Source organism: Scyliorhinus canicula, chromosome 6 (assembly GCF_902713615.1).
Source record: "Scyliorhinus canicula chromosome 6, sScyCan1.1, whole genome shotgun sequence".
Lineage (NCBI taxonomy): Eukaryota > Metazoa > Chordata > Chondrichthyes > Carcharhiniformes > Scyliorhinidae > Scyliorhinus > Scyliorhinus canicula.
In genome coordinates this window covers 54,647,573-54,665,214 of record NC_052151.1, presented here as the reverse complement: position 1 = coordinate 54,665,214, position 17,642 = coordinate 54,647,573, and the positions used below count along the sequence as shown (strand labels likewise).

The window sequence follows — 17,642 nt, the reverse complement described above, 5'->3', positions numbered from 1 at the left end:
CAAAGCTTTCCAAAGTTTGGCAATTACGATTGCAAAGCCAAAACTACTACATGTTTCCCACACTGTTACAACACGTCGAAGAAAACAGCATGAGTAAGGAAACTGTAAATGGATTGGCAAGCCTAATTCAGTTGCACCTGGCTGCCCTGATCGACAATTTTGGTCGCTACTTTCCAGAGTAAAAGTTTAAGATTTTGAGAGAGAAGAGGTGGGTGAAGAATCCCTTTGAGTTTGAGACCCCAGAATCAGTTCTTAACTTGCAGCTGGCTTCAAATGAAGAAACTGAGCTTCTGCGCCTCAGCTGTGACAGCATGTTAAAAACACGGCACAAGTCAATGAGGCTGTCAGCATTCTGGAGTATCTCTGAGGAGTATCCGGAGCTGAGTAAAACAAGCATTTTGTTGCTCTTTCCCTTCACACCGACCTAGATGTGCGAGGTTGGATCTCACAAAGATGAAGATGCCACAAAGAAACCAGCTGAATCCTTCACCCGATATGCACATAGCCCTCTCTTCCTGTGAACCTGATTGGAGTGAGATTGTAAGGACCAAGCAGCCTCACCTCTCGCATTAACGGTAAGAGAAAGGTCGGCCGGCGTGGGTCGCGAAGGTCGGCCGGGTTGGGTCCCGAAGGTTGGCCGGTTGGTAAAAATGGGTCCACGGAAAAAAAGGTTGAAGAAGAGTGAACTAGAGGACTGGCCATCCAATGACTGGGCACTGGGTAATGAGAATGGAATCATTGGCAAGACCTCTTGGGGATGTGACCATAATATAGAATTTTTCTAAGATGGAGAGTGAAGCAGTTGATTCTGAGACGAGAGTCCTGAATCTTAATAAAGGAAACTACGATGATCTGAGGCGTCAGTTGGCTTTGATTGATTGGGGAACGTTAGTTAAAGGGATGAAAGTGGGTAGGCAAAGGGAAACATTCAAGGAGCGAATGGGGGAATTGCAACAATTGTTTCTTTCCTCTCACAAAAGTAAAACAGGCTTACAAGAGAAGAGAAATATGGGGTAGTATTCAATCCAAGGAAGAAGCAAACAAATTGGCCAAGAATTACAACCGGTCTAAGGATTGGGAGCAGTTTAGAATTCAGCAAAGAATGACCAAGGGATTGATTAAGGAGGGAAAACTTACAGGGAAAGATTACAGGGAACGCAGAAACTGACTGTAAAAGTTTCTATAGGTACGTGAAGACAAATGTCGGTCCATTACAGTCAGAAGCAGAGGAATGTATAATAGGGGCTAAAGAAATGGCTGATCAACTAAATAGATACTTTGGTTCTGTCTTCACAAATGAGGGCACAAATCAGGTACCAGAAATGTTGGACAACGCAGGGTTTAGTTAGAGGGAGGAACTGAAGGTGATCAATGGGCAGCACAATAGCACAAGTGGATGGCACTGTGGCTTTACAGCGCCAGGGTCGCAGGTTCGATTCCCTGCTGGGTCACTGTCTGTGTGGAGTTTGCACGTTTTCCCCTTGTCTGCGTGGGTTTCCTCCGGGTGCTCCGGTTTCCTCCCACAGTCCAAAGACGTGCAGGTTAGGTGGATTGGCCATGGTAAATTGCCCTTAGTGAACAAAAAGGTAAGGAGGGGTTATTGGGTTACAGGGATAGGGTGGAAGTGAGGACTTAAGTGGGTCGGTGCAGACTCGATGGGCCGAATGGCCTACTTCTGTACTGTATGTTCTATGTTCGAATGTTAGTAGAGATATAGGCCGGAATTCTCCGATAAAACCCAAAGGTGGCCAATCCATGGCTTACGAGAATCGCGCCACGCCCCTCCAACACCAGGCCGTCAATTCTCTGACCGGAGAATCGGCGCCACCGCGCCGGTCGGGGGCCATTGAAAGCTCCCCCCCCCCCCCCCCACCTGCAATTGTCCGCGTCTCGCTGGGCTGAGTGCCCGCCGCGTTCTGCTGGCGTGGGTTACATATGGTCCTACCCGGCGTGACTTTGGAGTTCTGGCTGTGGGGACCATCCTGGTAGAGGGGCTGGGGAATCTGACTCCGGGGGGGGGACTCCATGGTGGCCAGGCCCGTGATCGGGGCCTACCGATCGGCGGGCGGGCTAATTCTTCCAACATTTCCTGGGTAACTATTCTGCTAGGAGAATCGAATCTCCCACATTTCCCATTTAAATCAGAATTTTGAATGGTTCCTAGGCAGGGTAGTTGCCCATTGAAACGTTAAACTTTCTGGGCAATCACCATGGGATATCAATGAGGAGGCTTCTTAAATAACAAAGTGATTTATTGGAATAAACAGTGAGGCTAAACTATAAACAGGAGCAGCAGTTAAAATACAGGTTTTTACTCCTCGATTCCCAGATCCACACTCACTGCACCCCTAATCTCTGGGCTCCGCGCCTTCTTCCCATTAGCCAGGGTTCAACCGTTCCCGTGCGATAGGCCCCAGGTGGGTCATGTGGCCGGCAAATGTTCGCCCCTTAAAGTGGCCGCGCTATCACATCCCTCCCCCCTCAAGTCCCTCGATCCTATAGACATTACAAGATAATAAGCACATAATTATTTGCAATGGGGGCAGAACCACAAAGGGGGGTGGTAGAGCACAATCTCATAAGTCAGTCTTACAATTTTATGACGTGTTCTTCCACCATCGGGTCATCAACAACAGTGGGTGTCTTAAAGTCTCTGAGGTTGGGTCGGTATCACTCCCCTCTCCAGTTTCCTTAGAAGTAGCAAGAGGGGCCTTTTCTGACACACCCGGTTCCCTCATTTCTGGTTCTGATAAAGAAGCATTAGTAGTAACAACTGGATCCTCTTGCTTTGCTGTTGAGGCTGCAGCCTCTCTTATATGGTCCACATGCTGTCACCTTTCTCCCTTGTAGGTCCACCAAATAAGCAAATAAGATACAGGTCCAGACGTTGCTACAATTTTTACAGGTAACCATGTTGACCCAACCCCAAAGTTTCTGACAAAAATTAGATCATCTGCCCCGAAGGATCTGATACCTTTGGTATTTCTTTTGCGTAGTTTGCCTTGCTTCCGTTCTTCCCGCCAAATTGGGAAATACCAGATCAAACCGAGTATGGAGACAACAGCCCATCAACAGGTCCACTGGTGTGACCCCGATGGTAATGTGGGGAGTGGTGTTGAATGAAAGGGGGAAATTAACTGGCGTGGGATGCAATGACCTGTCTGGTTGGTTGCTTCATTCTAGATTTGAAGGTTTGCACCGTTCTTTCCACCAGGATGTTTGAGGCCGGGTGATACGCGGCTGTATGGATGTAGTGCTGGATCCTCCAAAAATGGGGCTATGTCCCCACGCCGGTGTAAAAACTATGGCGTTTCACGCCAGATTTTCCACAAATGAATTTACAGCTATTCACCTACCTTGAAGGGCTGGCAGGGCCCCGGAGAGCTTCTCGCAGCTTCAGCTGCACGAATGAGCCCCCGCACTTCCGGTTGTGTGTCCGCACACACGCATGGCGGCGGCCTGCAACGGCCGCGCCGTACGCAATGGCGGACTCAGCTGGCGGACCTAGCCCAACAAAGAAGGTCCCAACGATCTGCCCCGCGCACATCGATCTATCCCGCCCAATCACCGTCCCGGCCGCCCATAAGGCCCCCCCCCCCCCCGTATTTGATCCCCCCGCCCCCCCCCATCAGGGCGGCCATGTTAGAACTGAGTTAGAACCACGCTGTCAGGAATTTGGCCGGTCGAGACCGGAGCATTGCTGGCAATGGCCCCACAGTCACTCTGTGTAATTCGCATGCGAGGGGACCAGAGAATCGCGGGAGCGGCGCCGGGCCCAATCCTGTCGTAGAAGTGGATTCTCCGCCCCCCCCCACCCAATTGTAAAGGCGATGCCGTTATCCAAAACTATGACCTCTGGGAGGCTATGACTCGCGAAAATCCATCTTAAAGCTTCAATGGTGGCTGCCGAAGCCATTGTACCCATTCCCTGAACGTCCAATCATTTGGAGTGGAGTTTACCAGTACCAGAAAAATTTTACCTAAGAAAGGGCTGGCAAAATCTATAATCAATCTTGTCCGATGGAAGCCTGGCCATTCCCAAGGATGAAGTGGAACCTGAGGCTGGGTCTGCTGTGACTAGCAATAGTGGACCAGATTCTCAATGTTTTTATCATGCTCGGTCACCATTTGTAGCTCCTGGCCAACATTTTCATTTTGGTTTGTCCAGGATGTGCGCCGTGCAGTTCTTGCAGTAGCGGCTCTTTTGCTGCTGGAGTGGTACCACGAGCTGGGAACCCCAAAGTAATACTCTGTCTTCACAACTGAGTTTGTCTTTCCAAAGTTAGTAGGGCCTGAGCTGCTCCGAGTTATCATAGTGCTAGCCACCTAAAAACATCCGCTTCAACTTTGATAGGACCATGTCCATCTGAGTCCAGTTCCTGATGTGAGTCACTGGCACGGGCAAAGTCCAAAGAATTTAAAACCAGGGCAGTTTCCTGTGGCACCGCTGGCAGAAGCACACTCTGAGGGAGGGGGAGTCGACTCTGCTTCAGTATTGGAGATCTGAGACCCTGCTCAATGCTGAAAATCTTAACAATGGGCAGCCAAAAGCAGAGCCCACCACTGCACCCTAGCCGAAACAACAAATGGAATGGGCTTAAACCCGCAGGGTAAACCCAATAACTGATTGTGATCTGTTATAGTGGTAAAACAGTGACCATACACTTTTTAAAAAAAAATACTTTAATTCAGTTTTTAACATTTTATATATAAAACAATACAAAACACAAAGAAAATCAAAAGAACACCCCCCCCCCCCACTCTACCAACCAACCCACCTGTGGCACGTAAAATAACCCCCACCCCACCTCCCCACCCCCTCCTTAGCAGCTGGCAGAACCAAATAAGTACAAAATATAGACAGACCTCACCTCTTCTGGAACCCCACTCCTGTATTTCCTGCTGTCTTCATCCAGTTCATGTTGTAAATAAACTTGACTTAATTTGAGCTTTGTATACATGAGGCCCCCCACAGTTTTGTGTAAAAATCTTCTACCCAAGAAATCGGATACTTGTCAATTTGGCCCGCTTGATTTATGTTGAGTTTGTAATCACCACAAATATTGGCAATGCAGTCAAGTTTTAGGACATGAGCAATAGGGGCTGCCCACTCGGAGAACTGTACCAGTCTTATAATCCCTCATTCCTCAAAACATGTCAACTCAGCCCCAACTTTCTGATACAGAGGGACAGGCCGAACTCTGGTGTGGAATTGGGGTTCGCCTCGATTTTGGCCTTGTCCCCCTGTATCCCAGCTCATTTTGAAAAACGTCTTTGTACTTGCACAAGATCTCTTGAAAAGCTCCATCTAATATTTTAAAATTTCTCGTCAATTTAACCTGTCCCGCCCCATGAGGCTTGGCCCCTGATCTCCCACACTGATCATGGGTAATTGAGCAGACTGGTGTTCATATCATACCAATGCAGTTGTGGTGCCTTATGTCTTTAGTGTTTCCTCCATATAAGTTGCTAACTTAGCAGCCATGCTGCTTAGTCTCAGAGGTTTGATTCCTTCTCACAGGTACTTATAAGTTTGATCACCTATCACCATAGCTGAAGTCCCTGTCAACCTCCATACATAATTGTCGCCCGGTACTACCTCAATGGGAGCCGTCTTGCTCACTTTTTGGATTTGCCCTCAAGATTCTTTTCTACCTAATGTTCGGGAGTCAAGTTTTGTTTTATACTGGGTGTACCCTGCCTGGCACAGCAACGCACTTGATGTGTCCCTTCTCGTTAAAATCCCACACCTACTGTCACAACTTCCGAAGTCAGATCGGCTTTCTTGAAAGTGAATCCTCGGACAGCGACAGGTCCTGACGGAGTCACTGGTCGTGAACTCAGACCCTGTGCGGACCAACTGTCGGGTGTGTTTGTAGGCATCTTCAACTTCTCCCATTCCGAAGTTCCCACATGCTTCAATAAGACCACCATCATACCGGTGTCAAAGAAGAACCAGGTAATGTGCCTCAACGACTACTGCCCGGTGTCCTTGGCATCTATCATTATGAAGTGCTTCGAGAGGTTGGTCATGAGATACATCAACTCCATACTCACAGAAGGCCTTGATCCACTGAAATTCACATATCGCCACACCAGTCGGATGCCATCTCCCTGGCCCTACATTCATCCCTGGAGCATCTCGACAACAAAGAGTCCTACGTCAGACTCCATTCATTGACCACAGATCCGCCTTCAACACCATAATCCCAGCCAAGCTCATATCAAAACTCCAAAACCTAGAACTTAGCTCCTTCCTCTGCAACTGGATCGTCGACTTCCTGACCCATAGACCACAATCAGTAAGGATAACAAAAACACCTCCTCCGCAATAGTCCTCAACAGGGGGCCCCTCAAGGCTGCCTAATTAGCCCCAACTATACTCCCTTTACACATACGACCTGTGTGGCAAAATGTGGCTCCAACTCCATCTACAAGTTTGCTGATGACATGACCGTAGTGGGTCGGATCTCGAACAACAATGAGTCAGAGTACAGAAGGGAGATAGAGAGCCTAGTGGTATGCTGTAACGACAACAATCTCTTCCCTCAACGTCAGCAAAAATAAAGAGTTGGTTATTGACTTTAGGAAGCAAAGCATCGTACACACCTCTGTCTGTATCAGTGGTGCCGAGGTGGAGATAGTTAACAGCTTCAAATTCCTAGGTGTGCACATCACCAATATTCTGTCCTGCTGACGCTATGACCAACAAAGCACAGCAGTGCCGATACTTCCTCAGGAAACTAAGGAAATTTGGCATGTCCACATTGACTCTTATCACTTTTTACAGGCTCATCATAGAAAGCATCCTATCCTGCTGCATCACAGCCTGGCATGGCAATTGCCCGGCCTAAGACTGTAAGAAACTACAGAGTTGTGAATACAGCCCAGTCCATCACTCGAACCTGCCTCCCATCTATTGACTCTGTCTACACCTCCCACTGCCTTGGGAAAACGGGCAGCATAAGACCCCTCACACCCGGGTTATGCTTTCTACCAACTTCTTCCATCGGGCAGGAGATGCAAAAGTCTGAGAATACGCACTACCAGGTTCAAAAGGAGCTTTTTCCCCGCTGTTACCCGATTCCTGAATGACCCTCTTATGAACTGAACTGATCTCTTCACACGTCTTCTCTACTGAGCAGTACTACAGTCCATATACTCATCCGATGCCTGTGCCTATGCATTTACAGTGTGTATTACAGTGTGTAGGGACTGGTTTAGCACAGTGGGCTAAGACAGCTGGCTTATAATGCAGAACAAGATCAGCAGCACGGGTTCAATTCCCGTTCCAGCCTCCCCGAACAGGTGCCAGAATGTGGCGACTAGGGGCTTTTCACAGTAACTTAATTGAAGTCTACTTGTGACAATAAGCGATTATTATTATTATTATTTATGCCTGTCCTATATTTTTTCATATATGGAATGATCTGTCTGGACTGTGCGCAGAATAATACATTTTACCGGCCCTGGGTCACTGTCCGTGTGGAGTTTGCACGTTCTCCCCATGTCTGCGTGGGTTTCACCCCCATAACCCAAAAGATGTGTGGGTTAGGTGGATTGGCCACGCTAAATTGTCCCTTAATTAGAAAAAAAAATAATTTGGTACTCTAAATTTATTTTTTTTAAAGAATAATACTTTTTACTGTACCTTAGTACACATAACAATAAATCAAATTCAATTCAATTCAATTGAAGCAAACAAAATCTTTGCAATGGCACATCTCTTGAGGCACATCTTTAACATCCATAAAACATATAATGCTGCAAAGCACATCAATGTCTCTGTTGCCTTGAGACTTGTACATTTCAATGTTCTCATTGCCAGCCTCGCATATTCCACCTTTTGTAAACACAAGTTCAGTTCATTCAAACTCCACCACCTGAATCACCCATTGTCCCAGTATGCTTGTGACACTCATACTACTGATCAGACAGTGCTTTGTTTTCAAATTGTCTTTTTCTTAGTATGGGGAGCATAACTATTTAGAAACTAGATAATTTTTCGTGGTGAGCTGAGCAAGTATTCACTTCCCAGAGATGTAAAATTGACATAGTCATAATGACTTGTCTATCACATTCTGGTGTCTGCGTATCTACTCCTCACAATAGGTAACAGGAACAAGGAAGTAGCAAGTTAGTTCTCAACATTCAACCATGCTAAATGTGAATAATTGATGTTGTGAAATAATGTTATTTTTAAACATAAAAATTATATTTATTGCTCTAGATATATTTCCAGAGCTCTCATATATTGGAATCAGGAAAGATTCCTTAGAAAAGAAAAGTTGAATAGTGTTGAAACATATCCTGAAAGATTGCCAACCTCTATTTTCTGTCATCTGCTCATACACAATGTAAGACGGTCCATGTTTCCTCAGTCTAGCTCCACTCACCCTATAAAATAGAACATAGAACAGTACAGCACAGAACAGGCCCTTCGGTCCTCGATGTTGTGCCGAGCAATGATCACCCTACTCAAACCCAAGTATCCACCCTATACCCGTAACCCAACAACTCCCCCCCTTAACCTTACTATTAGGACACTACGGGCAATTTAGCATGGCCAATCCACCTAACCCGCACATCTTTGGACTGTGGGAGGAAACCGGAGCACCCGGAGGAAACCCACACACACACACACACGGGGAGGACGTGCAGACTCCACACAGACAGTGACCCAGCCAGGAATCGAACCTGGGACCCTGGAGCTGTGAAGCATTTATGCTAACCACCATGCTACCATGCTGCCCCTAAATGAAGCAGATGAAAACATCAATTCTGTTCGGATTTCTTTCATTGTTGTACAAATAGATCTTCTGTCTCAAAATTATTTTTAAAACTAAGTAGGCACAGATGGAGTTTTTATGTTTCTGTGCATCATATATGCCATTAAAATTCTCCCTGCTTCATCCTCCCACATAATGAATTAAGTATACTTGGTTATCAGACTTCAGATTTAACCTTTCCAAAAATAAATGTTCTAAAGCTTTCATTCCCACCCACAATAAAGTTATGTAACCAAATATATAATTATGTATTCAAGATCGAAAGCTTGCATTCCTCCCCCCCCCCCCCCCCCCTCCCCCCGTCAGAACTGCAAAACCTGTGACAGCAACATTTGGCATGTTTCTGCACATTTTACATGTCTTTGTAAATAGAAAGCCTGCCAGACCTAAGTTCAAGTTTCACTATTAGGAATTAACTGATTCCACTTTGTGGCCTTTTTCTTGTGACGGCTCAAATTATTATTTATTTTAAAATATTTTATTCCACCAGGTCACTCACCCACACACCTGCGGTCGGCAGCTCCAATTCCCTCCATCCCAGCAGAATTCGTCTCCGGGCCATCAGGGAGGCAAAGGCGTGCTCTATGAATTACCTTAAACTGAATGAGGCTTAGTCTCACATACGACGAGGACGCATTCACCCTCCACAGGGCCTCAGCCCACGTCCTGGCCTCTGCCTTCCCTCTGAACCCTCCTCCCATTTATGTTTATGCTTTATATCCCCCATTGGGTCCCTCTTCCTGTACCCGATCTCCTCCTTCGACAGTCCCTTATCCTGCGACCCTAAGGGTGGTAACCTAGAAAAAGGTGGCACCTCTCTCCTTACGAGATCTTGAACCTGCAGGTACCTGAAACCATTCCCCCTGGGCAGCTCATACTCTTCCTCCAGGTCCTCCAATTTCGCAAAATTGTCCCCTATAAACAGGTCCCCGAACCGCTTGATCCCTGTCTGCTGCCACCTCCAAAACCTTGCATCCAGTCCCTCTGGTGCAAACCTTTGCACAAATCGAAATCCATACCGAGGCACCCTCCAACTCCAAATGCTTCCTCCACACTATCAAAGCTGACACCACCACTGGGCTAACGGAGTGTCTGGGAGGTGAGAATGGCAGAGGTGCTGTTAACAACGCCCTTAAGCTCATTCCCTTACAAGAAACCACTCCATCCGCCCCCATGCCGCGCCTCCCCGCTACCCATTTCCTAACCATGGTCCAGTAGTAGTTCATTATATTCAGCAACACCAGCACACCCTGTCCCAATCCAAAAAAGCCCTCCTGATCCGTGGGGTCTTCCTCGCCCACACAAAACCAGAGATTAGCATTGACCTTTTTAAAGGACGATTTTGGGACAAAGATCGGGAGGTTCTGAGATACAAACAGAAACCTTGGTAAGCACAGTCATTTTTACTGTCTGCACCCATCCCGCCAGCAACAGTCCCCCTTCATCTGTTCCACCAACCAAGTCAAATTCAACTTGTGCTGCTCCCCGTGTTTCCGTGGGTTTCATCCCCAAAACCCAAAAGATGTGCAGGGTAGGTGAATTGACCACACTAAATTTCCCCTTAATTGGAAAAACTGAATTGGGTACTCTAAATTTTAAAAAAAATTCAACTTGTGCAACTGCGCCCAAACTTGTGTTACCTGAATGCCCAAGTATCTAAATCCTTAAACGGCAGCTCCCCAAAACTCCTCTGGCCTCAATCGGGAACACCTCGCTCATTCCCATGTTCAACTTGCACCCAGAGAACCGCCTAAAATCCTCCAAATTGTCACCCAATGGGTCTGAAATGTATAACAGCAGATCATCTGTGTACAGACCCTGTACACCACCCCCCCTCCCCCTCACCCCCACTCACATACACAAAATCAATCTCCAATCCCTCGATGCTCTAGGCGCCATTGCCAGTGGCTCTATTGCCAAAGTAAAGAGCAACGGGAAGAGTGGGCATCCCTGCCTCGTCCACCGATGCAGCCCAAAATATTCCAAACTCAATTGGTTTGTCTGCACACTTGCGACCGGTACCTTGTACAGCAGTCGGACCTAATCGACAAACCCCTGCCTGAACCCAAACCGCTCCCGCACCTCCCACAGATATTCCCACTTCACCCGGTTGAACGCCTTCTTCACGTCCATCACCACTGCATGATAGCTCAAATTAAATGGATACATGAAGACCGTAAATTGACATTGCAGACCTTAATGAGAGTAAATTTCTAGAACAATGAGAAATTTCTAGAACAAATAATTGGTTGTGTTAAGCAAGCTAGCAATCGTCCAAATGTTGCCAAAATCATGTTTTTGAATTTCAATATATAAACAACAGGTTGTTTCATGTTTGTTACAACTGACGTCTAATTATAGACAACTTCCTATTAGAAATACTGTAGAACTGTTAGTTGAACAATTGTCACTTTGGCACAAGATTTATACAGGCGGTGTACTTAACTGGTTCCCCAGATTCACTGTTACTTTGATTTGCTGCTGCCTGTTTATTTCTTCATGATATTTCACATGGCAGGTTGCTGTCAGTAAAAGATGAAAACAATGCAACCGTCACAAAGTGTTCTGAGTGAACTAGGCAGTCGACCAATCTGATTTAAATATTGTGAAATGAGCAGTGCAAAGTCTGAATTGAAGAAATGTAAGTTAGAATCTTAAATTCAATAGTGAATCAGATGCAGACAGCGAAAGGAAAGATTTAAAACCAAGAAAATAGGAGCAGGAATAGGTTATTCGGCTCTTCAAGCTTGTTCCACCATTCAACATGATCATGGCTGACCTATCTCATCACCATACTCCAGTGCTCTCCCTATGCCCCTTGACATCTTCCGAGTCTAGAAATCTATCTATTTCCTTCTTAAATATGTTCAGTGATTTGTCCTCCACACCCTTCTGTGGTAAAGAATTTCACAGGTTCATCACCTTCTGAGTGAACAAATGTTTTTTCATCTCAGTCCTAAATAGCCCACCCCATAATCTGAGATTGAATTAAAATAGAGCAAAAAAGCGATGATGAAAAAGTTATTTTTTTAATTAAGTCTCTGGAGGGCACGGTAGCACAGTGGTTAGCACAGTTGCTTCACAGCTCCAGGGTCCCAGGTTTGATTCCTGGCTTGGGTCACTCTGTGTGGAGTTTTCACTTTCTCCCCCTGTCTGCGTAGGTTTCCTCCGGGTGCTCCAGTTTCTTCCCACAGTCCAAAGATGTGCAGATTAGGTGGATTGGCCATGATAAATTGCCCTAAGTGACCAAAAAAGGGTTGGGTGGGGTTACTGGGTTACGGGGATAGGGTGGAGGTGTGGGCTTCGGTAGGGTGCTCGTTCCAAGGACCGGTTCAAACTTGATGGGCCGAATGGCCTCCTTCTGCACTGTAAATTCTATGATACTAACAGGAATCAAAACCTGAAATAATTAGACTCCATACTTGTAGTTCACTTTCAGTCCCAAAGAGGTTGATTCATCAGAATCTACTGGTGAACAATTGATTCTCCAAATAAAGAAAAGGATAAAAACCATTAAGCACAAAAACAGTAGAATTAAGGTAAATCTTTATAAAATATTGCTTGGACTTCAGCTGGAATATGGTGTTCAATTCTGGGCACCGTGGCCGGGATTCTCCGAGCCTCCGTGCCGAAATCGGGCGGAGAATGGGACCTCAGACCCGCTATCGGGTCCGACGCCGGGACGCGATTCTCCAGCGACCGGAGAAAGTCACTTGCGTGAGCAGTCAGCGCGGCGCCGGTCGGAGGCCGTTGACAGAGGCCCACGCGGTGATTCTCCGCGGTCAACTGGCCGAGTTCCCGCCGGCGTGGTTCACGTATGGCTCCACCCGGTTGCAACTGGGTGTCGCGGCTGCGGTGGCCGTCTTGGTGGGGTCGGGGGTATCAGTCTCTGGGGGAGGGGAGGGGCCTCCACGATGGCCAGGCCCGGGGCCTACCTTCTTCCGCGCCGGCCCTCTGTATTGCTCCACCATGTTGCGCGGCGCCGGCGCGGAAGCAGTGAAGGGCCGTGTACAACAGCTGGAGCAGCGCGAAGCACTCCGGCGCCGTGCTGGCCCCCTGTGGGCTACAGAATCATTGGTCCAAGAGGCCCGTCGACACCGACGAGAAACACTTAGCCGCGTTTTTAGGGAATCCCGGCCCATATTTGCCTATGTCTTGGAAAGAGTGCGGAGGAGGTTTACTAGATTAATACAAGGGATGAGGGACTTCATTAATGTGGAGGAAGTAGGAAAGTGGAGATTATTCCTCTTGGAACAGAGAATATTAAGAGCAGAAGCAAAACTATGAAGGGTTTGGATATAGTAAATAAAAAGAAAATATTTTCACTGACATGGTCAACAAAAGAAAAATGTGGACTTACGGTGAATTTTTAATGCAGTAAATGGTTATCAGAAATACACCTTTTGAAAAGCTGGTGGATAGTAACTTTCAAAAAGACGTTGGATATAAACTTGAAAGGTAAAAACACTACTGAACTCTTAAGGGAAGTGTGGAAGAGTGAATCTAATTTGATACCTCTTTATAAAGCTGGCACAAGCAGAGTACGCCAAATTATGATGTACTAAACTATCATTTTGATATTTCTCCCTCAAACAATACCAAAAACAGGTGATCTGGTCAGTTATTTCATTGCTGTTTGTGAGAGATTACTGTGCACAAATGGCAGCTACATTTCCTACATTACAGCAGTGACTACAATTTAAAAATGCTTCATTGAGTGTAAAGCACTTTGGAACATCTTGAGGTTACAAAAGGTCTGATATAAATGTTGCCCTTTTTCTCTTGTGTATAATTTGGCAAATTTAAGTTTTATCAAAGTCAAATGGTTGCACATAATTCTTTTCAGAATTCTGGAATTGATATCACCACAAACTGTTTTATGCAGTTGCAGAATGGGAACGTGAAGAGCAGGAAGGAAAAAGAGAGGATAAAGATAGGAGAGAAAAAGAAACCAGTACAAGAGAGGGTGAGCACCAAAGCCTGGCAAAAATAGATGAGAGACACAAGAAAGATATTCTGTTGGCAAAGATGCGAGAGATTGACGAAGAGGCTAATGGAAGTTCCTTGTTCTCGCCGCATGAAAACACATTATCCCCATTTTCTGCAGAAATGTTGAAAAGCCGTGATTCCCCAGAACTATTGCAAAAAACCAACAACTTTCTCAAATCAGTTGAGAATACCCCAACAGAGGGTTATGTTCGCAGAAGTACCAGGACCAAAGATTTCAATGATGGGCTGAGCTTTGGCATGTATGCACCATCTTTTGGGAAAGGAAGTGGGAGGTCTGGACTAATAGATCAGAAGAACAGTGGAAAAGAGGAACAAATGAATGGACATTACGACCTTCCATTCAGAGACAGAAAGTCTAATTTGATGGATCACTTGTTCGGTTCTGGAGATGCCACTGGCTTCACCTCTAAGGAAGAGAATTTTGTAATATCCCCTGCGGTAGACAAATCTAAATGGGATAACAACCCTTTTCCTTGGGAAAAAACAAGCGTACCCACGAAGAAAAACGATAATCATGATTCCATCTCCAGTGATGGCGTCACCAGCTCCAATCATCACTATTCTAAGTACACCTCAATTAAGCCAGCAATAAAATCAATTGATTCACTCGAGGATGAGATAGAAGAGGTAGTACTGTAAAACAAAGGTTACAATATGAATTTACAATCTGGAGCATTCACATGAAAGATATTATCAAAATGTTCAAATTCTCATAACTTCAACAAAACCTTCCAAAATATGAGGAACCTCACTGATTCATTTCGCTATGTTTGTTACAAGTCGGAGTGTAAGACATTGATTCTATCAATACAATGTATTTGTCTCTTGTTATTTCCAAGTTCTAAAATTAATGAGTTATAAAATGCCTGCTGCTTGAAGGTCCGTTCCTCCATTTTGAATGTTCATTGTCTTTACTGCCTTCCAGGCTCACCTACTTTATTTGAAAAATAGATGCTTCTACATTATTTTCTTCTTCGTGTCTGGGAAATGTGCTAATCTCCCCTTTTAATATTTGTTTTGGATGTTGGTTTCCAGAGGACTGCTGGATTTGATAGATATCCAACTAAATCCTGCAATTCTCCTGGTCTACCTGTCACTGAATGCATGTAGTGTTGGTCTTATCAACATCTTGGTGTTCGCCCTAAAAATTGTTCCTCTTTCAACCTCATAAAAGTGTCAGTCAAACACAGTAATTCATAGAAAAAAGCACAAGTCCTCTTAATATTTCTTCATCTTGTCCAAATTAACAAAAGGCATTGAAAAACCACTTCAACTAAAGAAAAACAACCGCATAAAAGTGTTAAGTCAGGCAAAGCTAACACTCCTCTTCACGGCTGTGTAAACACTGCCTGCAGGGCTGAATGCTTTAGTCAGTCTTGGAGCTCAGCCAAACATTCTTAATGCCATTTGTAAAAACATATATGACTAAGAATCATTGGCTCACCTCCAAAACTGTCTCATGTATTCGGTTCTGTAGGCAATGCTTGATTGACAATTTTATGAGGTTGTAAAAGGAGCACTTTTTATCAAAGAAGATTTTCCACCGTCTGTTTGCCTATTTAGTCAGTTTCAGGAACATTTCAACCACTTTCCAGTCTTATGATATGGCTCATTTGTACTGTACATAGTGGAAGCAGAATGAATACTGGAAGAGTGCTTACGGAGGATACATAGGTGTTTTAGAAGGGGAGATAAGAGGGCATGGAGGATATGATGGGGGTGGGGTGGAAGGGTTATGGAATATGATGAGGCATGGAGGATATGATGGTGTACAGGGGGTGAGAGGTAGGGTCTAGCACCATGTGCAGGACTAGGACTTTGCCCCAGTGAACCGAGATGGGCCTTCTGACAAGCCCGACACGCCAATTCCACGCTGCCAATACAACCTCAGGTCTGCTCCTGGGTGTAGCGTTGTTGACTCCCACCCAACACCTGGAGACCTTGTGGGCATCTTCCAACCTGTAGATGTCGGGAACGCAACATTGGAAAATGGCCCGACTCATGGTTCCCAAAACCTGGCTCCTGTTATTATAAGCCTCCACCACTGGGACTGGAAATGTGAGTTCAACAGGCCAAATAAGGAAAATGTCTTATCTAACAATCAACAAATCTGACTGTTGCAATACATTTTGTATGTCTCAGATGTAGTACGTATGGATAGTTTTGACAGTGCATTTTCAAAATGGAAATTGACCTCCAATCAGTTTTCTGCATTATTGCATATCTCAAGTTTACTGACAATTTTACAAATCTGAATTACTTCTTATGTGCAGTATACAATAGGGGAGATTTTACTGGGTCTGTGTACAATTGGGCAGAATTGCACTATTAATTTATTTAGAAGGAAAATAAGGACAAGCTATTATACAGGCTTGTGCTCCAACTATTTTGTTAATATCGGGTGTGCTCTGATGTTCCATAGAAATCTCCCCCATTATGAAGTGAAAAAACATTAGGGAAAATGCTTAATGCCGATATTGAATTCAAAAGAAAAGATCATTGTTATTTGGACTGAACTCGCAAAAAACAATAAAGGCCAAGAGCAGAGCAAATTGCAATGTAAATGCATTGACCTCCTTAAAGTATTTGACTTGCCTTTTGGTTGGATTAATGCATTTGATAAAGTAACTTTTCTGGAGCAATTAATGTGCATCTGTCATGTGTTATGCCATCATTTGAGTAAAGATTTTATGTAGGGAAGTGAAAAGGATTTTAAATTGCCTAGTCATTTTAAATCATGCTGTGTAGCGCTTGCCTTCAAGGTTGGCAACAGCATAGCAAGCCATAATTGTCTTGAGGGAACTTGCTAGTATTTTATTATTTTAGCAAGTGGTATTTTCTTAGAATAATTATTCGCAAATGTGAGCATCTAGTCGATTAAATATTCATTTTACTCTTGTAACCGTTTAAAAATGTGGTTCAAAATGTTCTGTTTAACAGCAAAATCATTTTCTTATAAGGCACTGTTTGATTAGTTCTTAACAGTAGACACAGTTTCAGAAACTGCATATTAATTACTATATACAATTGCACAATTTCCAAAGAAAATGTCATGTAGTTTTAAGTGCTTATTTATTGCCACATTGTATTTTTATACTATTTGAAATCATTTAATTTCTGCTTACCTCAGTACAATGCTACAAGTTATATAATATGCTCTTCAAAGTAAATTTCAATTGTGCAGATACGATACAATTTGTTTTGCCTGATTTATTGCTCTAGATGACTTTATACCGTAATTTAACATGTCCCACGAACAAAATTACTGTCTCCCTGGAGTGGAAGTTGCTGGCAAGTTCAATACTGAAAATGTTAACATATGCAAAATCCATTCATTCTTCCTTCACTGTTGATCAAGACTCAAATTTAATTTGTCGTTTTCTAAATTATCTGTTATTACTGTTACATCAGAAATAGATGGTAACTCGGGGGCTAGAAAGCGTGAGGAAATTAATATCAGCATAGAAATTTAAGGGACTAAAATCCGACGAATCCCTGGGACCTGATGGCTTACATCATGGGGAGATGGTGGCATAGTAGAAATATCACTGGACTAGTAATCCTGAGGCCTAAGCTAATGCCCTGGGTTCAAATCCCACTGTGGTAGCTGGTGCAATTTAAATTCAATTAATAAATCTGGAATATTAAGCTGGTCTCTAATGGTGACCACGAAATGATCTTTTTTCTCGTAACGACCCATATAGTTCCCTCCTTTAGGGAAGGAAATCTGCCATCCTTGCTTCACCTGGTCTATAAGTGAGTCCAGACCCACAGCAAAGTGGTTGACCTTTAACTGTCCTCTGAAATGTTCAATTCAAGAGAAATTAGGGAGGCGGAGGCATT

The 17,642-nt window shown here is 44.6% G+C and overlaps 1 protein-coding gene across 2 annotated transcripts in view; it reads left to right on the top strand.

Annotated features, from left to right (window-relative positions):
• The window catches only part of lca5 (lebercilin LCA5), a 167,425-nt gene extending 150,435 nt beyond the window's left edge, over positions 1-16,990 (top strand). For both annotated transcript variants that reach the window (XM_038799298.1, XM_038799299.1), the window contains exon 8: positions 13,681-16,990. In XM_038799298.1, coding sequence (XP_038655226.1) covers positions 13,681-14,438 — 758 coding nt within the window. In that variant the 3' untranslated portion in view covers positions 14,439-16,990. The remainder of the gene's footprint in view (positions 1-13,680) is intronic.
• Positions 16,991-17,642: the final 652 nt, after the last annotated feature.